This window comes from Pelodiscus sinensis, chromosome 6 (assembly GCF_052426305.1).
Source record: "Pelodiscus sinensis isolate ZL-2025 chromosome 6, ASM5242630v1, whole genome shotgun sequence".
In the NCBI taxonomy this organism is placed as follows: Eukaryota; Metazoa; Chordata; order Testudines; family Trionychidae; genus Pelodiscus; species Pelodiscus sinensis.
In genome coordinates, this window is record NC_143057.1 from 51,246,198 (window position 1) to 51,265,683 (window position 19,486).

General features: G+C 39.1%; 1 protein-coding gene across 1 annotated transcript in view; it reads right to left on the minus strand.

The window, feature by feature from the left end:
* ADAMTS19 (ADAM metallopeptidase with thrombospondin type 1 motif 19) overlaps positions 1-19,486 on the minus strand; it is a 222,558-nt gene that overhangs the window by 159,150 nt on the left and 43,922 nt on the right. Inside the window, exons 3-6 of the mRNA XM_014577964.3 lie at positions 9,314-9,479; positions 5,761-5,933; positions 3,635-3,718; positions 1,306-1,463 (exon numbers count right to left, since the gene is read on the minus strand). Coding sequence (XP_014433450.3) covers positions 1,306-1,463; positions 3,635-3,718; positions 5,761-5,933; positions 9,314-9,479 — 581 coding nt within the window. The remainder of the gene's footprint in view (positions 1-1,305; positions 1,464-3,634; positions 3,719-5,760; positions 5,934-9,313; positions 9,480-19,486) is intronic.

Here is a 19,486-nt window from a genome sequence, read left to right on the forward strand (position 1 = left end):
TTCGGACTAGGGAGGCAAATGAAGTATACCGAAGTTGCTAATGAAGCATGGGATTTAAATATCCCATGCTTGATTAGCATATTCGCGGCCGGTCGCCATTTTAAAATGCCAATAGCTCGAATTAATTCACCGCGTGTAGATGCGGTACTCCTCACGCTGAGGAGTAACAGTTAATTCGAGGGAAGGGTTTTGGATCGGACTACCGCGTCTACACGCGGCGAGTTAATTCAGGCTACCGGCATTTTAAAATGGTGACTGGCCATGAATATGCTAATCAAAGCATGGGATATTTAAATCCCATGCTTCATTAGCAATTTCGGTATGCTTCATTTGCCTTCCTAGTCCAAACTAGGGGGCAAGTGTAGACATACCCTGAGGCACATTGGTATCAGAAATCTGTCTCACCCTCTCCTGAATTTATATGATATAATTATATTAATTTTATATTTAGTAAATTTAGCACCTTGGACTGTGTATGAATAGTTTACTTTTCTCCTCCAAAATACTTAACTTTGTACTTATTGACACTGAAGTTCTCCACAGTCCTCTCTTTTGTCTTGATTAACCTAAATAATTTTTTCATAACTTCCAAATTTTTCTATCTCGCTGTTCAACCTTTTCCAGGTCAATAATATATTTATTAAACAACCAGACCCAAACCTTGAGGTACTCCTCAAAAGATATATTTTTTTTCTATTGTGAATTGACAGTTTTATCCAACTCTATTCTGAAAAATCTAAATAATGCCAATTGGTTATTTAAATATTTTAAAAATGCTAGTATATTACCAAAAAAAAAAAACAACAACAAAAATCGCACACTGGTTAGATTTTATCATTCCAGGTGTTTAATTTTTAATGATCACTTTGACCAATTTTCCAGATTCAAGAGGTAAAAAGTACTGCTCTGTTATTTAGCTCCCCCCTAAGTACATGTATTACCCTCCAAGCCTCTGGAACAGTAGCTGTTTTAAATGAGAGATTGCATATTTTTGTTAGCCACTTAGTCACTTCATACTGAAACTCCTTCAAAACTCCTGGATATATAACGTCTGGGCTTGTTGACAAACTGTTTTTTATATCATCAGTTTGTTCCAACCCCTCTTCTTCTCACAACTTGATCTCTAAAAATACCTTATTTTAATTACCATAAAAGAGCAGAAGAGAAGTCTGTAGTCACATTTCTTTTCAAAGTTAACGCTATAGCCAAATTGTGTCACTTCACAAGACAACTGAACTTCTCTAGCTCTGCAGTCCTGCCACCAAGATGTGGCTATTTTTAAGAGACTGTTTTAGAAAATGTTACCTTGTGATGAGTATAGCTGCATCTACTGATGACATGTCTTCTCCCCAGCTTGTTGACATTTCTAAATGTATATCATTCTTCTTGCCAAACTCCTCATGTTGCCACTTACAGAAACTCTCCAGCATTTTTTCCCCATGGTGTCCAATATACATATCTGCCTGAAAATGGAAATGCTTGTTTTATGATATGAAAACATAAACCACAATATATAATTTTCTCATCTTAATTAACAGTATGCAAGTTATGAGATAACAAAGCTGAGCACAATTTTTACCCAAATATCAGAATTTCCTATGAATGCCTCACCCCACAGTTGGAATTGCCAGGTGACTGGTTTTCAACTGGAATGTCTGGTCAAAAAGAGACCCTGCTGGCTCCAATCAGCACTGCTGAATGGATTATTCAAAGTCTATAGTGAGATGTCCCTATGACTCCTAGGCACTACTCCTGCCTCAGGCACCAGCTCCACAGCTCCCATTGGCTTGGAATCACAGCCAATGGGAGCTGCAGGGAAGGGGAGAAGCAGTGTGCACCATGCAGAGTCACTGCCTTGCCATGCCTTTATCTAGAGCCAAAAGACATGTCGCCAGGGAGCTCTCCTCTCCCCGAAGTAAGTGCTATTCGGATCCAACTCCCCACAGCCCCCCCACACCTCAATCCCCTGTCGCAGCTCTGAACTCCTTCCCATACCTACACTCCCTCCCAGAGCCCACACCCTGCACCCACACACACACTCCAGCACCCTACCCCAACACTGAGCCCCCTCCCATGCCCAAACTCCCTCCTAGATGTCCCTTCTACATCCTAAACCTCTCATTTCTGGTCCCTCCCTGTAACCTGCCTGCCCCCGCCCAGTAAAAATGAGACTGTAAGTGAGGGTGGGTGAGAGTGAGCAACAGAAAGAGGGGGGATGGAGTGAGTGGGGGATCTCAGAAAAGGGGCAGGGTAGAGGCAGGCCTCAGGGCAGGAGGTGAGACAAGAATGTTCAGCTCTGAGTGACTAGAAAATTGGCAGCCCTACCAGTTAGTCCTAATTACTCATGTGACACTGTTATGACAGATTTGTCTGCCATTAATTATTAATATATATAGTTGTCTAGACATGAATATATTTCTGATTCCTTGTTTTTCACTTTAATTAATTTTTTTCCTGTAGTATATACAAGGTATAACATAAAAAAGAAAAATGTTCTCCAATAATTTTAGAAATATAATCACATGCTTTGCTTCAGTTAATAAAAATATTCTATTTTATATCATAAAATATACATGACACAATTGTTTTAACTTCAAGAACAGAAGCCATCCTCATTTGATTTTAATTAAATCAATGCTGGTGAAAATTATGCCCTCAGATACATACAGTGGAACTTGTCACCCAAATTCTTCTCCCCATATGTGCTGATCTTCCGTTGATATAAGCTGGAGTTCATTGCATCTAGAGAGAGCACTGATGCCAAGATCCAGTGTTTGGATTTGAGAGGTCTTTTTTTTCCTGCTGAGAGGATTACTGTATATCCAAACAAGAAATGCTTCTTTAGCTACTAGAATAAGTATAATTTAATGTCTTTAAATGTCTAAATTAAGATGTGTATAAGATTCCATATTTTATTTTTATGACCTCAAACTGAAATATGAAAAGCTCTCAGAGACTTTGTAAAATAACAAAAAGTCTATATATTACTGCTCTAAAATATGATAAGGGAACCATAGGTCACTTCAGAACGTACTACAGTATGTGGCTCATTTCTTTAACAAGGGAATAGGATTTAAAAGATGAGTTCTAAAATAATTTATGAATAACATGAAAGATTGGTGCTACACTTTTGTTGATATGACTGACCTATATAAAATTTTACAACTGTAAGCTTTAAAGCTAAAAGGATTTTGCTTTCACAGTGAGATTTCCACATGCAAAGGGGGAAAAAAACCCAGCTGATAATGGACTGAATTTGTAAATAACAGTGAATTCCAAAAAAGTTTTATTGGACTAAGAAAAAAATAATTTATAATTTTTAGGTTACTTGAAGAAAGCCATACAGTTCTTAATTATGAAATGTACTAGGTATAAGAATTGTCTGTCACAAGGTGCATGTATAGAACCTAGTCCTATGAACTTTCAATTTTGTTTACAACCTCTCACCACTACAAATAAATGTTAATAATACAAATAATTATGAATGGGCAGAAGGTAATGAAGAAAAATTATCCGGGTGTTATAAGTGATGAATATTTTATGTCTTAATGACTCAGCAAGCAGCATGTCCCTACCCTTCTAGTCATTCTAAAATGTCTTGTCACAGAATAAGACATATGCAGTACTTTCTTACTGGAGTCTCATGCAGCAGAACAAGCTTAGTCACACGGAGAGTCACTTGCATTCCAAGGCTCTTATGCTGGAAAAGGTTAAAAACCTGTAACAAAAACAAAAGAAAAAAACAAACATGAGTGCTTCCACTGGACACAGAGTACGATACAGCCTTAAAAAAACCCCAAATCTCAGAATTTAAGTATCTCTAGTTTTGTAGAACTTTGAATTGACATTTGACTTTTCTACACATTAAATACAGCACAATACTTAGATATTACCATTTTTGAGGTGGGGAGAAGAGGACAAAGATAAAAGTTTATTCAGTGTTTGGTCCAAGTTTCCTAGAAGGGCTCTATCTTTTTTTCCAGATGACCTTGAAAGAGCTTTAAAAACTAAAGTCCGTTTATTCAAACACTTACACATGTACGTAATGTTACGCCATGAGTCCTGCTGAAATAAATGAGGGACCAAGGCTCAGGCCCACCAATAAGAGCGAGGGGAAACTAAGGCTATGTCTAGACTACGGGGAAGAATCGAAAGAGGATATTCAAATTCTGTGGGAATTTGCATATCTTCTTCCAATCTCACTTTTGAAAGCAGAGCTTTCAAAAGTGAAAGTAATCTAGACGCGTTTTTTGGGGCAACCCCCTCCCCTTTTCAAAAAGCCGTGTAAATCTCATATTTTGAGGAAAAGCGGATTTTTGAAAAAGGGGGGGTGCCAAAAAAACGCGTCTATATTACTTTCACGTTTGAAAGCTCTGCTTTTGAAAGTGAGATAGGAAGAAGAAATACAAATTCCTGCAGAATTTGCATATCCTCTTTCGAATTTTCCCTGTAGTCTAGACAAGCCCAAAGAGGGCAACTGCCCCAGGGCCCAGCAATTTGAAAAGGCTACTACTGTAGCAGCAGCAGCACCCAGAGCCTCAGACCCTTTATATCGCCATGGGAGCCACATGCAGCATGCTTGGAGTAACTGCAAGGATTGAGGGGGGAAGATGTGGCATACTCCAGGTGGTGTTGAAGGCTAGTTGCCCCCACCCCACCCCCTGCCCCTTCTGCCCAAGGTCTCTGCCCCTTCCAGGAGCGCAGAGCTGCCCCTCCCCCAATCTTGGCTAGGGGCCCAGTGTAGCTTTCAGCTCCTCAGCTGATGCTAACATTGGACAGCAGACAGCACAAAGCAATAAGTCAGGGGAAAACAGAGTAGTTGTGATCAAGAATTGGTTTGTTTGGTTTGGAAAAGGGAAGACTTAGAGGGGTCATGATAGCAGCTTTTAAGTACCTAAAAGGGTGTTACAAGGAAGAAGGTGAAAAAAATATTCTCCTTAATCTTTCACGATAGGACAAGAATCAATGGGTTTAAATCGCAAGGGAGATTTACGTTGGTCATTAGGAAAATATCTTAACTGAGAGCGTGGTTAAGCACCAAAATAGATTGCATAGGGAAGTTGTGGGATCTCCATCATTGGAGATATTTAAGAGCAGGCTAAATAAACATCAATCAGAGATTATCTAGATGGTGCCTGGTCCTGCCATGAGGGCAGAGACAGGACCTGATGATCTCTCTAGGTCCCTTCCAGGTCTAGTATTCTTTGATTTTAAGTTTTTACCCACTCTTCATTTCATGATCCTTTACTTCTGTGATTTTTCCCTTACATACTACAGTTATTAATTTTCACTGCCTTGTGAATCAGATAAGTATATTGCATTCACATTCCTTGCTAAGAGAAAACATAACTTTGTCGGACACGGTAATATTGCTTCTCCTCCAGCCATCAAGAGTATCGAATAATCCTTCAAATGAGAAGAGTCACCCCTTCATAAGGAATCCAGATCAAACTTTTGTCCTAAGCATTCATCCTGAATAGATTTCAAATGACATTATGGGGCTCTAATCAAACAATCAGGCTGCTCAACTCCCACTTCTTTAGCTTCCTTATTGAAGGTACAAGAAATGTATGCAGAATCATAGCTTCTGTGCTGCTGAACATTCATGGTACATTCTGATAGCCTGTTGAATTTTACAGAATGACCACTCACATTTAATTATCCCTATTGAGCAAGTGCAACAAGTTAATTCCATCAGTCTCCCATGCATGCATTTTTCATTCTGACAAAATACCCAGATAAGATCTAAGCAGTTCCTACCATATTTAAGATGGTTAAAATAAATCTCCTAGCAGCATCTGCTCCATGATATGAAACCATAGCTGGATCAGCAACCACTACAGTTTCTATATTGTACTCCTGAGGTAATTTATAGGAGTATCTTTTTTTTCTTCCTCTTCCTCCTAGTTTTTGATTCCTGGATTTTCTTTTATCTGTAACATAAAAATATTGCTACATGAATTCATCCTTTAATGTAGAAGTTTTATGTTAGTGTCACTGAAGTGATATTTTTAGGATTTGCTGGAAAAATAACTATACATAATATGTCGTTGCCAAGACATCTCTGAGTGGAGTGATAAATACAGGTACAGGATCACCATAAAACTTGGATTTTACAAACACCAGTTTTATGAACAACCCATTCTTCCCAAGAAGGTGAGGAAAAAAAAAATCACATAATGACGATGTTGATGAAATACAAAGACACATCCCTTCATACTCCGATGCCTTTTATACACTCAAAATCACTTTCTATTGTTTTGTGGGTCAAGAAGAAAGACGTGCACTATTGACATTCAATTTAATGAACCTCTCAATGCCCAGTTAGTAAAATAGGGGTTCCACTGTACTTGCATTTAAAATACAATGTAACAAGTAAAACTGGACAAATACTAATTCATGTCATAGTATGGCACAAATATAGGCTCACTGAAGTTACATAAATATCACCCTGAAAACACAGGAAAACCCGCAGTCCACATGCTTCTCTTTCCCCTCTCCTCTGAGCACACAGAAAGAAAAATCTGATTGAACACATTCACACCCCAAAGGAAAAAGAGCATGTTGTACACATGGACCAATTCATTAGTAAAGATCAAGGGACAAACTCTGGTATGAAAGAAATGGTCTGAATATCATACATACTGAAGAACTTAATTTAAATGCTTTCCTCTGTTTTACAAAAAAGACTAAAAAACAGGACTTTAATGTAAAAGTTGTTGTAATTATATACAAATTAAATAACGCACACAAGATGTCTTGAGTAAATGAGTTTATAAGCACACAATAAAATCCAAATTGAAAATGTATTAACATCATGAATGCATAGTTCTTGTTTATCTAAAGCTGCTCCTTCAACAATACAATAAAATTCCCACTACAGTTTAGTCCAGGGCTCTCAACTTCACAGTCCATGGGCCATCTCTGGGCTGGAGCATATTTTCAATTTGGCCCAGGAGATACAGTGACCTGGGGGGGAGTAACTGAATCCGTCCCCTCAAATCCCACCTCTTTCTGCCACCGCCCCACCCTCTTCTGCTATGTCTTCCTGGCTCCTCAGCTGAAAGCAAAGCATAGCAGAGTGAGTACACCCACCAATAGTGCTCTGCTTTCCAGCAGCTCCCGCCACCGCTGTGAGGAGTGCAGCGGGGCTCAACCACTGCTGCTGCCCCATGCCAGGCTCCCCTGGTGATCCCTGAGATCCCTTGCCAGAGCAAGGGTGCAATGGGGAGAGATGGCAGGGCAGTGGCAGGGAGGGGAGGAGTTTGGGTTCAGACACATACCCCAGGGATGCCAGGTCTACCAGGCTGGACTGCAAATATGTTCCAGCGTGTACATGGCCTGCAGGTTTAGGCTATTATAAAAAAAGGTATTTGTATTTATTTCCACAGATAGGTGCCAGGTATTTATACAATAATTAGCAATGCTCATTTTAAATGCGACTGAAACAACGTAATAAAATGCAAATGCTATCTATGACTCGTATTGGACATTTATCTGCTTTTGCTCCCATTTAAGTCAAGTAAAAAAAACCTCTCAGACCTCATTGTATGGGCTTGGGCCCTATATTTGAAAGAGAATTTATGCTGCAGATTGCAACAATTCTTTTGAGATGGTTGAGTCAATCAGAGATTTGAGCAAAATGTTTCATAAATAATCTCATTCTATACAGTATATTCTTGTATTCCATTTTATTAATTACAGAATGCTTTCCAAAACTTAAGAGAAACTTTTCACAAAAGTACTAAAATAATAATCTTAGGTTTAACGACGTCAAGAAATATAACTCATGTAGAAGTAAAAAAAATACAACGTTATCTGTACAGATATATTTATGAAAGATAATGATTTGTAGATGACTCCTCATAAGAGACAGTCATAAAATCATAGAATCATATGGTTGTAAGAGACCTTAGGAAGTCATCAATTTCATCTCTCTGCTAAAAGCAGGACCAATCCCAACTAAGTCATCCCAGCCAGGGATTTGTCAAGCTGGGACTTAAAAATCTTTAGGGGTGGAGAGGATCTGTCAGTAATGAACCCACTGTCTTTATATGGTGTCAGTAATGAATGAGAAGGAAACAGCAGTGATTTTGAAGGTCACTCCCGGTTTTGTAATTGAAAGCAAGGTCCAAGGGATAACCCAGAGAAGCATAGGGAGCACCAGCACAGAGACTTCTGCATGTATTTTGGTGAGCACAATGGCAGCTTGACTAGCTTAAGTAAGGGAGTGAGGGTGGGGAGCCTACAATTGATGTGTAGTAGAAGTGGAAACAATTCAAACAGAGATTTAAATTATATTTAGCAGCGATAGGGGCAGAGGAGAAAAATGAAGTGAAATCATCTGGATTTTTTGCATGTTGTTGGGGAGGAAACACTGGATATTTATAACAACTTTTAAGTTTGAAGAAGGTGAAAGCATGAAATTAAATACAATACTGACTACATTCAAGGAATACTGCATGCCAAAAAGGAATTGATAAAGAACAAATTTTACATGCATGCAAAAAAACTGATGATGCCATAGAGCAACATGTCACAGAATTAAGAAAACTCAGTAAAATCTGTAACTTTGGTAACCTGATAACATCTCTACTCAAAGCTAGAATCATTCGTGGCATTGAAGACAATGTGGTAAGAGAGACACATTGAAAAGCTCTCCAAATATGCAGGGCAGGTGAAACTGTGAAAACACAAGCCAAAGAACTGAATGGACCAGAATGGATTATCAACATAGTAAGTACTAAAGAATAGGTCACATTAGAAAGTAGAACCACTCACTATGAAAATCACTTGATGGGGGGAAACATTGATACAATACATTGGTGGAATAAATGCCTGGGAGAGAGGAGAGTTATTTGAGTTAAGTGGACACAAGAACAAATGGATATAAACTGGACATCAACAAGTTTAGTTTTTAAATTAGACAAAGATTTATAACCATCAGAGAATGAAGTTCTGGAACAGCCTTCAATGGGGAGCAGTGGGTCAAAAACTGTAACTAGTTTTAAGATTCAGTTTGATCATTTTCAGGAGATTGCCTACAATAGCATGATCTGCAAATGCTAGCAGCAAATAGCCAGTAGTCAGTATTGGGGCACTATATGGGGAGGGCTCTGAGTTACTACAGATAATTGTTTCCCAGGTATCTGGCTGGTGGGTCTTGCTCACATGCTCAGGATCCAAGTGATTACCATATTTGGGATCGGGAAGGAATGTCTGTGTGGGTCTCATTGGCAGTGTCTGTAATGTGTAATCTTTAAAAATATGCCTGATTTAAAATTCAATCTGTTCAGTGAGATTGTTATATTACCTGTAACAACACCACAGTAATGATTATGAGGAGTTAGCTTTTCAGTAACTTTCTCCTCTATGGATCTTTTTCGTCTGTACACCTTGTGTGCATGACCTGTCACAGCCAAGGTGTGATTGAGTGGCTCAATAAATATGAAGTCCTCATTAATCTGTATAAACCCCATCTGTAAAGGAAAAAAAGAGGGACATATAAGGTATGTAATTTAAAGAAACCACACACACACACACACACACACACACACACACACACACACACACACACACACACACACACACACACACACCCTCCTCCCGGAAAAAAAACTGTATTTAAAAAAACATCATGTTCAGAATCCTAGTAGCAAGAATTGATCTTTCCATTTCCTTATCCTCAGTTAATTTACCTCAACTAAATCTGTGTGGGTTGGTGGCTATAAGCCAGTAGCAGATGCATGGTGAAAGATCTGGAATGTTAAAGGCTTACTTTGGGAAATCTAAGGATTATTAAATATGTACATCATATACTGCAAAAATCTATAGCCTTGTTTTATAACCTATCATGCTGTCATACTTTCTGATAACCAGTTTTTAATAATAAAATAATTCATATATAAAGATTAATAGGAAGTCTGATGCACCGTTAGCAACTGTGAGGAACCACAACAGATCTGAAATTCTTGAGGCACCTTTTGTAGATTTAAAAATTTAAAAAAATCTTCAAAAATAATTCTTGCTTGGTTAAAAACAAAGAAATGTTATCTGAGTTACAGCTTATTTACCCATATGTGTGCTCACACTGAAATGAGATCTTGATTGAGGTCACAAAAAAACTGCAAGAACTGTTATTCTTATAACAAAATACAGGACTATCTAGCACTTTAAAGACTAACAAGATGGTTTATTAGATGATGAGCTTTCGTGGGCCAGACCCACTTCCTCAGATCAAATAGTGGAAGAAAATAGTCACAACCATATATACCAAAGGATACAATTAAAAAAAACGAACACATATGAAAAAGACAAATCACATTTCAGAACAGAAAGGTGATGGGGAGGTGGGGAGGGAAGGAAGGTAAATGTCTGTGAGTTAATGATATTAGAGGTGGGGAAAGGTATATGTCTGTGAGCTAATGGTATTAGAGGTGATAATTGGGGAAGCTATCTTTGTAATGGGTAAGGTAGTTGGTATCTTTGTTGAGTCCCCCGCAGTGAGTGTCAAATTTTAGCATGAATGACAGTTCAGAGGATTCCCTTTCAAGTGCAGATTTGAAAGTCTTCTGGAGTAGGATGCAGGTAATTAGGTTGTTGAGAACAGTGTCCTTTCTGGTTGAAATGGCAAGAAACTGTTTTTTCTTTGTGATCCTGTCTAATATCTGTTTTGTGGGCATTGATCCTTTGGCGAAGTGTCTGAGACGTTTGTCCAATGTACATAGCAGACGGACACTTTCGGCACATGATAGCATAAATTATATTTCTGGATGCGCAGGAATATGTATTCCTGATCTTATAACTCACTTGGTTATTCTTTGTTATTCTTATAATTACTAATTTCTATGGTTCAACTCAAAATTGTTCAGTTTGCCAAAAAATACTGGTTTCTATAAGAATAACAAGATACATATAGAATATATAGAAGAACAATGGTTTTTTTACAATAAAATACCATCAACAAAACTGTCAGGTAATTTCTAATTCCAGAGATCTTAAAATGTATAAATCTATGAAACGTTGTTACTAAAAAGCCCACCAAAATGGCAGACGTGGCTCAAATAAGGAGAGTTTTTCTCCGTGTTTGCATGTATTTTTTCATTTTCTGAGGACCAGTGCTGAATGGGCACAATAATTTAATCCTTACTATCCTATAGTGTCTTTAAGATAGCTGAATTTATTTGGTTAGCTTTGATTCTGGTTTGTTGGGGGGGGGTTCTTTTTTGTTTCTTTTATTTTCAGGTTGATTTATATTACTTGGGAATTGGTTAAATATTAAGTATTTAGGAGGTAAGCAAAATACTTCAATATACTTTAAGTGCAACTGCCAGGTGGTGCTTTTCTATATTCTGTTATTTTTGCTAATAGACCAAATAGAACAAAATTGGTATATTTATATTGAGAATTATGTTTTTTTAAATAACTAGTGGTCATTTTCTCCTGATATCTGTGGATTCAGATTTGAATTTTTAAACTTTTTTAAATACAGTGTCTGTGAAAGGTTCTGAACAGGCTTGGATATAGAATTTCTCTTTTTTCAGAACAGGTACAGAATACAACAGTAGCTGTGCAGCCTTCTCCACATCCTTCAGCCAATGTGCCTCAGCCCAGACCTGAAGGAATTGTCCCTAAGACTGAGCAAATAGCTCATCCATGCTCATTCAGTCTGTGGCCTCTTTGCTGAGATGTCAACTTAATTGTGGCATTTGTCATGTGGTGACCTGTGTACTTAGGGGCTGACTGAGTATCAACTCATTTCACATTAATTTTGACCACTACTTACTTAGACTGCATGTTAACCTAGTGGTAAAGGTCTCTGAATGCTATTCCCCAGCCCTGGGTCATTCAAATAGGGAATTGCAAATTCAGGATAAAATTTAACAAAGTAATAGTATTAGTCATACATATTCACCTGGATAATTCCCAACTGAATTGGGATGGCCAAATATTCAATCTGTTCATTCTTGCTGCTCTTGAAAATAGCATAATTCATTCTAAAGCAGCTACTCTGCCTGACTGGCAGTCTACTATTCCTCCATCTCCTGACCACATAGAGGAGGAGATGAAAAGACATATATGGTAACCAAGCTCCCCATTCTTTGGTTTCACTGGGAAGGGAGAGAAGAACATCTCCCACCATTGCCTTGAACCTCACAGAACTCAAGCAGAGTCAACAAATAACCTTACATCTCAGTTCCAGGCCAGCTTCCTAATGCATTAATTGCATAGCTTAAGTTGAAATAGCTTATTTTGGCTTTTGGAGCAGCCTACACAGCAGGAAGTCCAAGAAGGAAGACTCTTCTTCTGACTTCCCTTACTCTTCATAAAACGAGAGTTACAGGAGTCCGAGTAAGAAGTCCTCCAGCATGAGATTATTTCAACATTATGTCAAAATAACTACTTGCTATGTAGACGTGGACTATGTTATTTCGGAATAACATTAGTTATTCCAAAATAACACTGTTGTGTAGACATAGCCTAAATGCAACAATGGCTTAGCTAGGTAGGCAACATAATTCAGTCCTTGAGTTTGACCCAGCAATTGGGTGTTATATATAGTGCTTGCAAGATGGCAACTGGCCTTTAACCAACTCAAGTAATAAAATATGTATGTCATAAAAATACACTGTTCGGGGATCAGCAAGACCAAGGTGGTTAAGACAAAGAAGCAACATAAGTCAACCCTTGTAACTGAGTACATGGGATCTGCTTCAGCTCCAACTGAATACACTGCAAAGCCTCCACTCTCATTAAAATCAGTAGAAACATACCACTAAGGTGCATGTAACTTTCCATGCATAGATAGCAGTCTAACGTAATTGCTGTACAGGAGCATGCCTCTATTTTCATATGACTTTTAAAGTATTTTTTTTTCCAAATGCAGAAAAGCATCTCACTAAAGACTATGTGAAAGACTACCTCATTGATAGTATTTGGTGAGTGTTTATTCATCAGGTCTTACTCCTGCCTCTTAATTGCTCCTACAGATGCACAATAAGGATGCAGATGTAGTGGTGATAACATCTACTCCATACCAGATAGCTGCATCTGCTGAATATGCACAGACACCCTGGTGATAAGCATAACATTAAATGCACAAAAAGTGTGCACACTCTAAGTGGTACAAATATATACCCAGCATGTTCCATGGTGCGAAAATCTAACAAAAATGTAAGTTTTCTATTGCAAATCTCCATATCCCAATTTATAAAGTTTTATAAATGTCATAAAAGAAAAACTTGTAAAACCTCTAGTCCTGAAATTGGACTCTCCCTGTGTTCCAATGCCCATTAAAATAACCTTGCCCAGAGTTCACTGTTCTTTCCCTATAAATAATGACATATTCCATGTTTCTATTTGATGAGGAACTTAATTCTTCTATCATTTACATCTGTATATATTTGAAGTAACTATTGTCAGTACATTAAGGTAAAGAGAGAAGAATGTGCCTGTTCACATTACTAGAAGCAACTGCCTTTCCCTGGTATATGACCCTGTATACAAGTCTGGCTTGATCTAAATTTGGCTCTTTAAGATCCTACATGCAACTCTAAGGCTTTGTCTACACTATGAAGTTTTGTAGCCAAAAACTGCCCTTTTGGCAACACAGCAGTAAGTGTGTATGTAGTCAATGTGACTTTTGTAAGAAAACACCTTCTTCCCTCATGTTTTGGTGACAAAAAACTTCCACCCCTACGAGAAACATTTTCCCCCTTCACTTTATTGTGAACAAAGAACCAGTACAGACACTGCTGGTTGAGCAGTTGGTTGGTGTTTGTTTGTTTTTGACACAACTGACCTCCACCAGTATCCCACAATGCCGGCTTTGAGTGCTCTGCTCAGTGTTTTGATCTCTGTTGCCCTGCAAGCATGTGCCCCTCCCCTTTCAAAGCTCAGGGAAGTATGTGACAGCTGAGTGTTCTACTCCATTTAGAGAACAAACAAAGAACAAATCATTGGAATGCTCCTGTTCTGCCCTGCACTACGAACACAGTGGCAGGAGACTGCTGCTACAGGGGAAGGGGAACAGGCTGCTATGCTGCTTTGACATACCTCACCAAGGGGTCCAGGGCTCCCAGCTGCTGCCACTGCTGCTGCTATGGTAGTGGCGGTACCTGGAGCCCCAGAGTTATGCAGTGCACTCGGGGCAGCTCTAAGGACTTGGGGGTGGCATGGCACACTATATTCTAGATATCATGAAGGGCTGCCTGGCTGCCTTCACTCCACCACTTTCACCTGAGGCACTACCACTTCCAGGAGCATATAGCCACCTTCCCTTCCCTACCTTCTCTGGGGCCCAGCATGACTGTCACACATTTGGCTGCTCATATTTGTCAATGATGGTGTCTCCTACGTGGACGTGCTTTGTCAACAGTGGGAGCAAGTGTGAACATCTTTTGCAGTTTTTATATGGTTGATTTTTGCATATTGACATTTGTTTTGTCAACAAAACTTTGTAGTGTAGACATACCCTAAGGCTTTGTCTACACTGGCAACAGAGCTACAAAACCTTTGTCATTCACCCCTTACCGCAAACGATTAAAGTTTTGCCACACATGTGCTCATGCAAACAGTGTTTTGTCCACAGGAGTGTTCTCCTGCTGACAAAGCAAATGCTGCTTGTGGGGGGTAGAAGTTTTTTGTCGACAAAAGTGCTGAGAAATAGCATTTACACTGCCCAATTTGTGGCAACGTGGCCACATCACTAAAAGCTGCGTAATATAGACAAAGCATAAGTCTTTTCTTCAGTCTTTGACTTTTTCTGTTCAAAGTTAAGAGCAACCCAAGTTCTGGCAAAGGAGCACTCAGACACAAATGAAGAAGCCTGGAGAGCATTTAGTGACCACAATCCATCACATATACAGATGCAATCCGCACAGATTTAACTCCTTGTGAGAGGGTAGGGGAATAGAGGAAACACCAGCAGACTTTCTACCACAATCAGGGAAGGAAGCAGAAACTAGGGACAAGAGAATATCCACAAGCACACATTACATCCTGAAAAAGGCAGAAGAGAAAGAAGAAACATTCCCATCCTAGCATCCAGGATTAGAGCTGAGTTCAGAGACAAAGCTTCAAAAAAGGAAGTCCAAAAGTACCATACAGACTAGTGATGGCATGATGTCCTGATTTTGTATTCTAATGTTTGCATTGTAAAGATCCACTGACACAGTGATGCTGTATTGTGAGAAACACAGAAATGTCACAGGCACAGGCATCATAATGCAATGTCAGGGAATCACGCCTGGCTTACTGTATAGCTTCCTATGATGCTATTTAATGATGAAGTAATTCTTCAGTTCATCAAAGATTAATATTACTGAGCTAAACTTCAGTGTTAGCTGATCATGGCTGTGTAGTAACTATTGGAATGAAATAACATAATAAAATGTATCTGAGAATGAGCTGCCTCAGTCACCAAATAATCATTTTAAAAAACCTATCAATAAGCAGAGGTTTCTTTTCTTATGACATATGTTTCAAAGATTTTAAAATAATACCAAGCACACTGCTTGGGCAAAATATGCATTTATGCACACATGAGGAATGGAATTAAATAACATATATTTTCCAGCTGCTAACTGATATCATCACCAGCATATTAGCACATGACTGCATCTGTTGTTTGTCATAAATATATCTTCGCCAAATGTGAGATGCAGAATTCACATCCAAAATTTACCAGTACTTATGTGAAAGTTACAATAATGCGTTCTCTCTCATTTAATAGCTTTTGTCTGCTATTCATCCATTGCTATGTGTATTTCATAGACATTGCAGTCCTGATTAAAAAATGAACATAATGTGTCCATCTTGTGTCCAGCTCTTCTGCAGAAGGAGGATACATAGCAGCTCTGCAGATTCTGCATCCCTTCCAATGCTTCTATGAATGATACAGATTAGCCAATGTAGGACTGTATCCTCTCTCACCCTTGCACCAGCACATAACCGAAGCTGTTATTTGGGCCTATCCTAGTTTATGCAATCAGGCTGTAGACACAACTTTTCCTTAACGGTGGAGCACTCCAAGAATTTGGTAAGTGGTCTAGGGCTGCACTCTTCCATGATATTAATGGAGAAGGTGCAGGGTCTGGGATGGAGTCTGGGTGCAGAAGGGAGCTTGGAGTAAGGGGATGGGGTGCAGGAGTGAGTTTGGGTGAAGGAAGGGGTTGTAACCTAGGTCAGTGGACTGGGGTGCACAAAGGGGTGCAGGATTCAGGAGGGGTTATGGGTGCAGGAGAGGATTCTGACTTGGAGGAGCAATGTAAGAGAGGATGCAGAGTCTGGATAGGAGTCTGGGAGGAGGTTGTGTCCTGGGGCAGAAGTGCAGGAGGGGGTACAGGGATCTGAGTTCTGACTGGGGATAGGGGATTGGAGTGCACAGTCTGAGAGAGGGTTGTGACCTGGAGGAGCAGTGGGGGAGGTGTAGGGTCTGGCAGGGAGTATGGGAGCAAGAGCAGAGGTGCATAGGTTTTGGATTACATGAGGTTGGGGGGCAGGAGGACGGACAGAGGGTGGACGGAAGGAAGGGCTGAGGTGCCAGAGGCAGACTCTGGATAGGAGGTGCTTATTTTCTGCCATGCTGCCTGTTCTGCAAATAGGCAACTCCCATTGGCCCATAATCAGCCAATGGGAGCTCCAACATTATGCTGGGGGGGGGGGACAGGGACAGCATGCAAAGTCTCTCCCCTGCTTCCCTGGGCACCAGAATTCAGAAAGCTGCTCTAAGCAGCATCTAGGGACAGGACAGGCAGGGAGCCAGGCTGAGGCTCCTGCTGTGCCCACAAGCCAGATTCAACTGCTTGAGGGGCCATATTTTGTCCGCCCCTGGTCTACAAATTTTAAAATTAAAAAATATTAAAATATATAGCACAAATAATTTTTTTCCATTACTCATTAACTTTAAACAGAATTTTGCATTCAGAAACTTTGTGGTATTTACAAAATCTTGCAAAATATTAAGATGATTTATCGTTTTGTTTGTCTGACTACAAAGACAAAATTATTTATTTACAAGTCAATGCAGTACTCCAAAGAAGATACTGCAAGATAACTAATATTATTAAAAACTAATCTGTATTTCAAAGATTCAAGATTACATTCATATATTGAATTCAAATAAAAATTAACTGGAATATAAAAATAAATATCTTAAACTCTAAAGGGAACTTTGGAACTTTTAACAGGACAAGAATAAGAAACATCAAAATGTGTCAATAATGTATAAGGACTAGTTCTCTGTTCTTGTTATTGATATATACGATAACCATCTTTTTACCAGTTATCTTTATTTTTGAAGGCTGAAGACATGATTCAGAAAAAACAATAAGAAACATCTGTCACTGACTGAGTTTCCATGTTGACATGTGTATTATTTACTGTGTTTCTTATCTTCAGTTTTCTGTCTACCTGCTGATTTTTTTAATTCAGTGCATCAGAAAAAAAAACAATGTTTACATCTCCCTTTCTATTTGCCAGAGTGACAAGTGCTTTTTCACATAATGCAATCTTTATTTTTCTTGTATAGAACAAGCAAATCATGCAGTGGGCATTTTAATTCCATACATATTCTGCCTTAACAAACAAGCAGAATATTCAACATCATGTAGAGTTAAAAGCACACTTTCAAAATCTGCTCAAAAAATTAGATTCTGTAAAAACAATGTTTTCAAAACCTAAAATGAACTGGAATATTTACCTGAATTTTTAAATTTCTGTATTCCTCTGTAATTTTAGCAAACCCACGTTTCACAGCATCATCATGCTATAGCAGATTTCAAAATTGACCTTCATTGCCTACTTTAATCAAAGCAAGTGAACTCAGGCCATACATTCCTATGTTCAATAGACAATATTGATATTAGCAATCAACTTATTAATGAAAGACTAGAATACAGAAGTATACAGAATAGTCAGATGCATACCAACGTCTTGGTTCATTTCAGTAAGCAGTGCACATGATTTCATATGGTGTAGCCAGTTGTGGAAAAAAATGGCCCAAACTGAAACTGGAAAGTGACCCGTGAATCACTTCCAGGAAAAGAGATGATCCAAGGGGCAACAAGGTGGTAAAAAAGTGAATGGGAGACAGGACATCAAAGGGTTCACATATAGGCATTAACTTGATCTCCCTTAAATTTCCATTCCCCCATTCTCTCCCACTTATGTTACTGACACAACATCCTTCTGCCTCTTCCTCCTCTTCATTCTCTTGTCCTGGGGATTCTAGAGGGACTAGTCACCAGCAGCCACAGCACTAAGGGTATGTCTAGACCACAGATTAAATGTGTAAAGCATGCCTGACCACACTACATACTGTGGCTGATAACAGTAGTGAAAATGTGGCAGCACTGACTTCAGAGCAGGTTAGTCTCCCCATAATAAACCTACTGGGGAGAAAGACTCAAACCACTACCCTGCACCAGGTTCTATGCCAGTACGTCTTCACTACTATTGTTACCTGTGCTAACTAGTTTAAAGCTAGCATGGGTATGCCAACCCCCGCTACAATCACACTTTGATTTGTAGGGTACCCTGCAAATAGTTGATCAGAACATTCATGATGGCTGGATGGGGAAACTAAGTGGGAAAAGCAGCTCCATACTTATAACATTACAGTGGGCAGGACAGAGACTGTAGCTGCAGCTACAACAAACACACAGACTATTTCTGTATTCTTATTTTCAAGACTGCCAGTAAAAAAAGCAATACAGGAGTCTGAAGCCCTACCCAAAAAGGGTGTGTCTAGACTACAGGGTTTTTTCAAAAAAAGTGGCCTTTTTTCGAAAAAACTTCTCCTGTGTCGAGACTGCTGCTGCTTTCTTTTGAAATTAAATCGAAAGAACGCAGCAGGTTTTTCAACCACGGTAAACCTTATTTTACGAGGAAGAACGCCTTTTTTCGAAAGTGCTCTTTTGAAAAAAGGTGCTCTTGAGTGCAAACAGGGATTCTTCAAAAGAGAGCATCCAGTCTGCCTGGGTGCTCTCTTTCGAAAAAGCGGAACGCTTTTTCGAAAGAAGTGATTGCAGTCTGGACTCTCTCTTTCGAAAGAGGCTTTTTCAAAAGATACTTTCGAAAAAGCCTCTTTCGAAAGAGGCTTGTAGTCTAGACGTAGCCACAATGTCCAAGCCCCACTGTGTGAGGCATGTGCGACAATAAATATGACTAGAATTAGAAGTGAAACTAGCTGGACTTCTTTCACTGTTCTAATTAGGCAAAGAGTAAATAAATATCACAGAGATTATTAAAGTATTAACAAAACAAATAAGAACACCTGTTCCTTTAAAAACCAAAGGGTTTATAAACAAGCAGCTTCCCTTTACATGTAGTGAAAATACTCCAGCCCCTTTCGCTTGAATTTTTGGCTGCTAACATCCTTAAATGCACTGGTCTTATGGCCCCTTCACCAGATGTGCTTCAGACATGAGTAGCACCTTATCTTTAAAAAGATTCCAGCCAACTCCAGTACATTAGCTACAGGCCA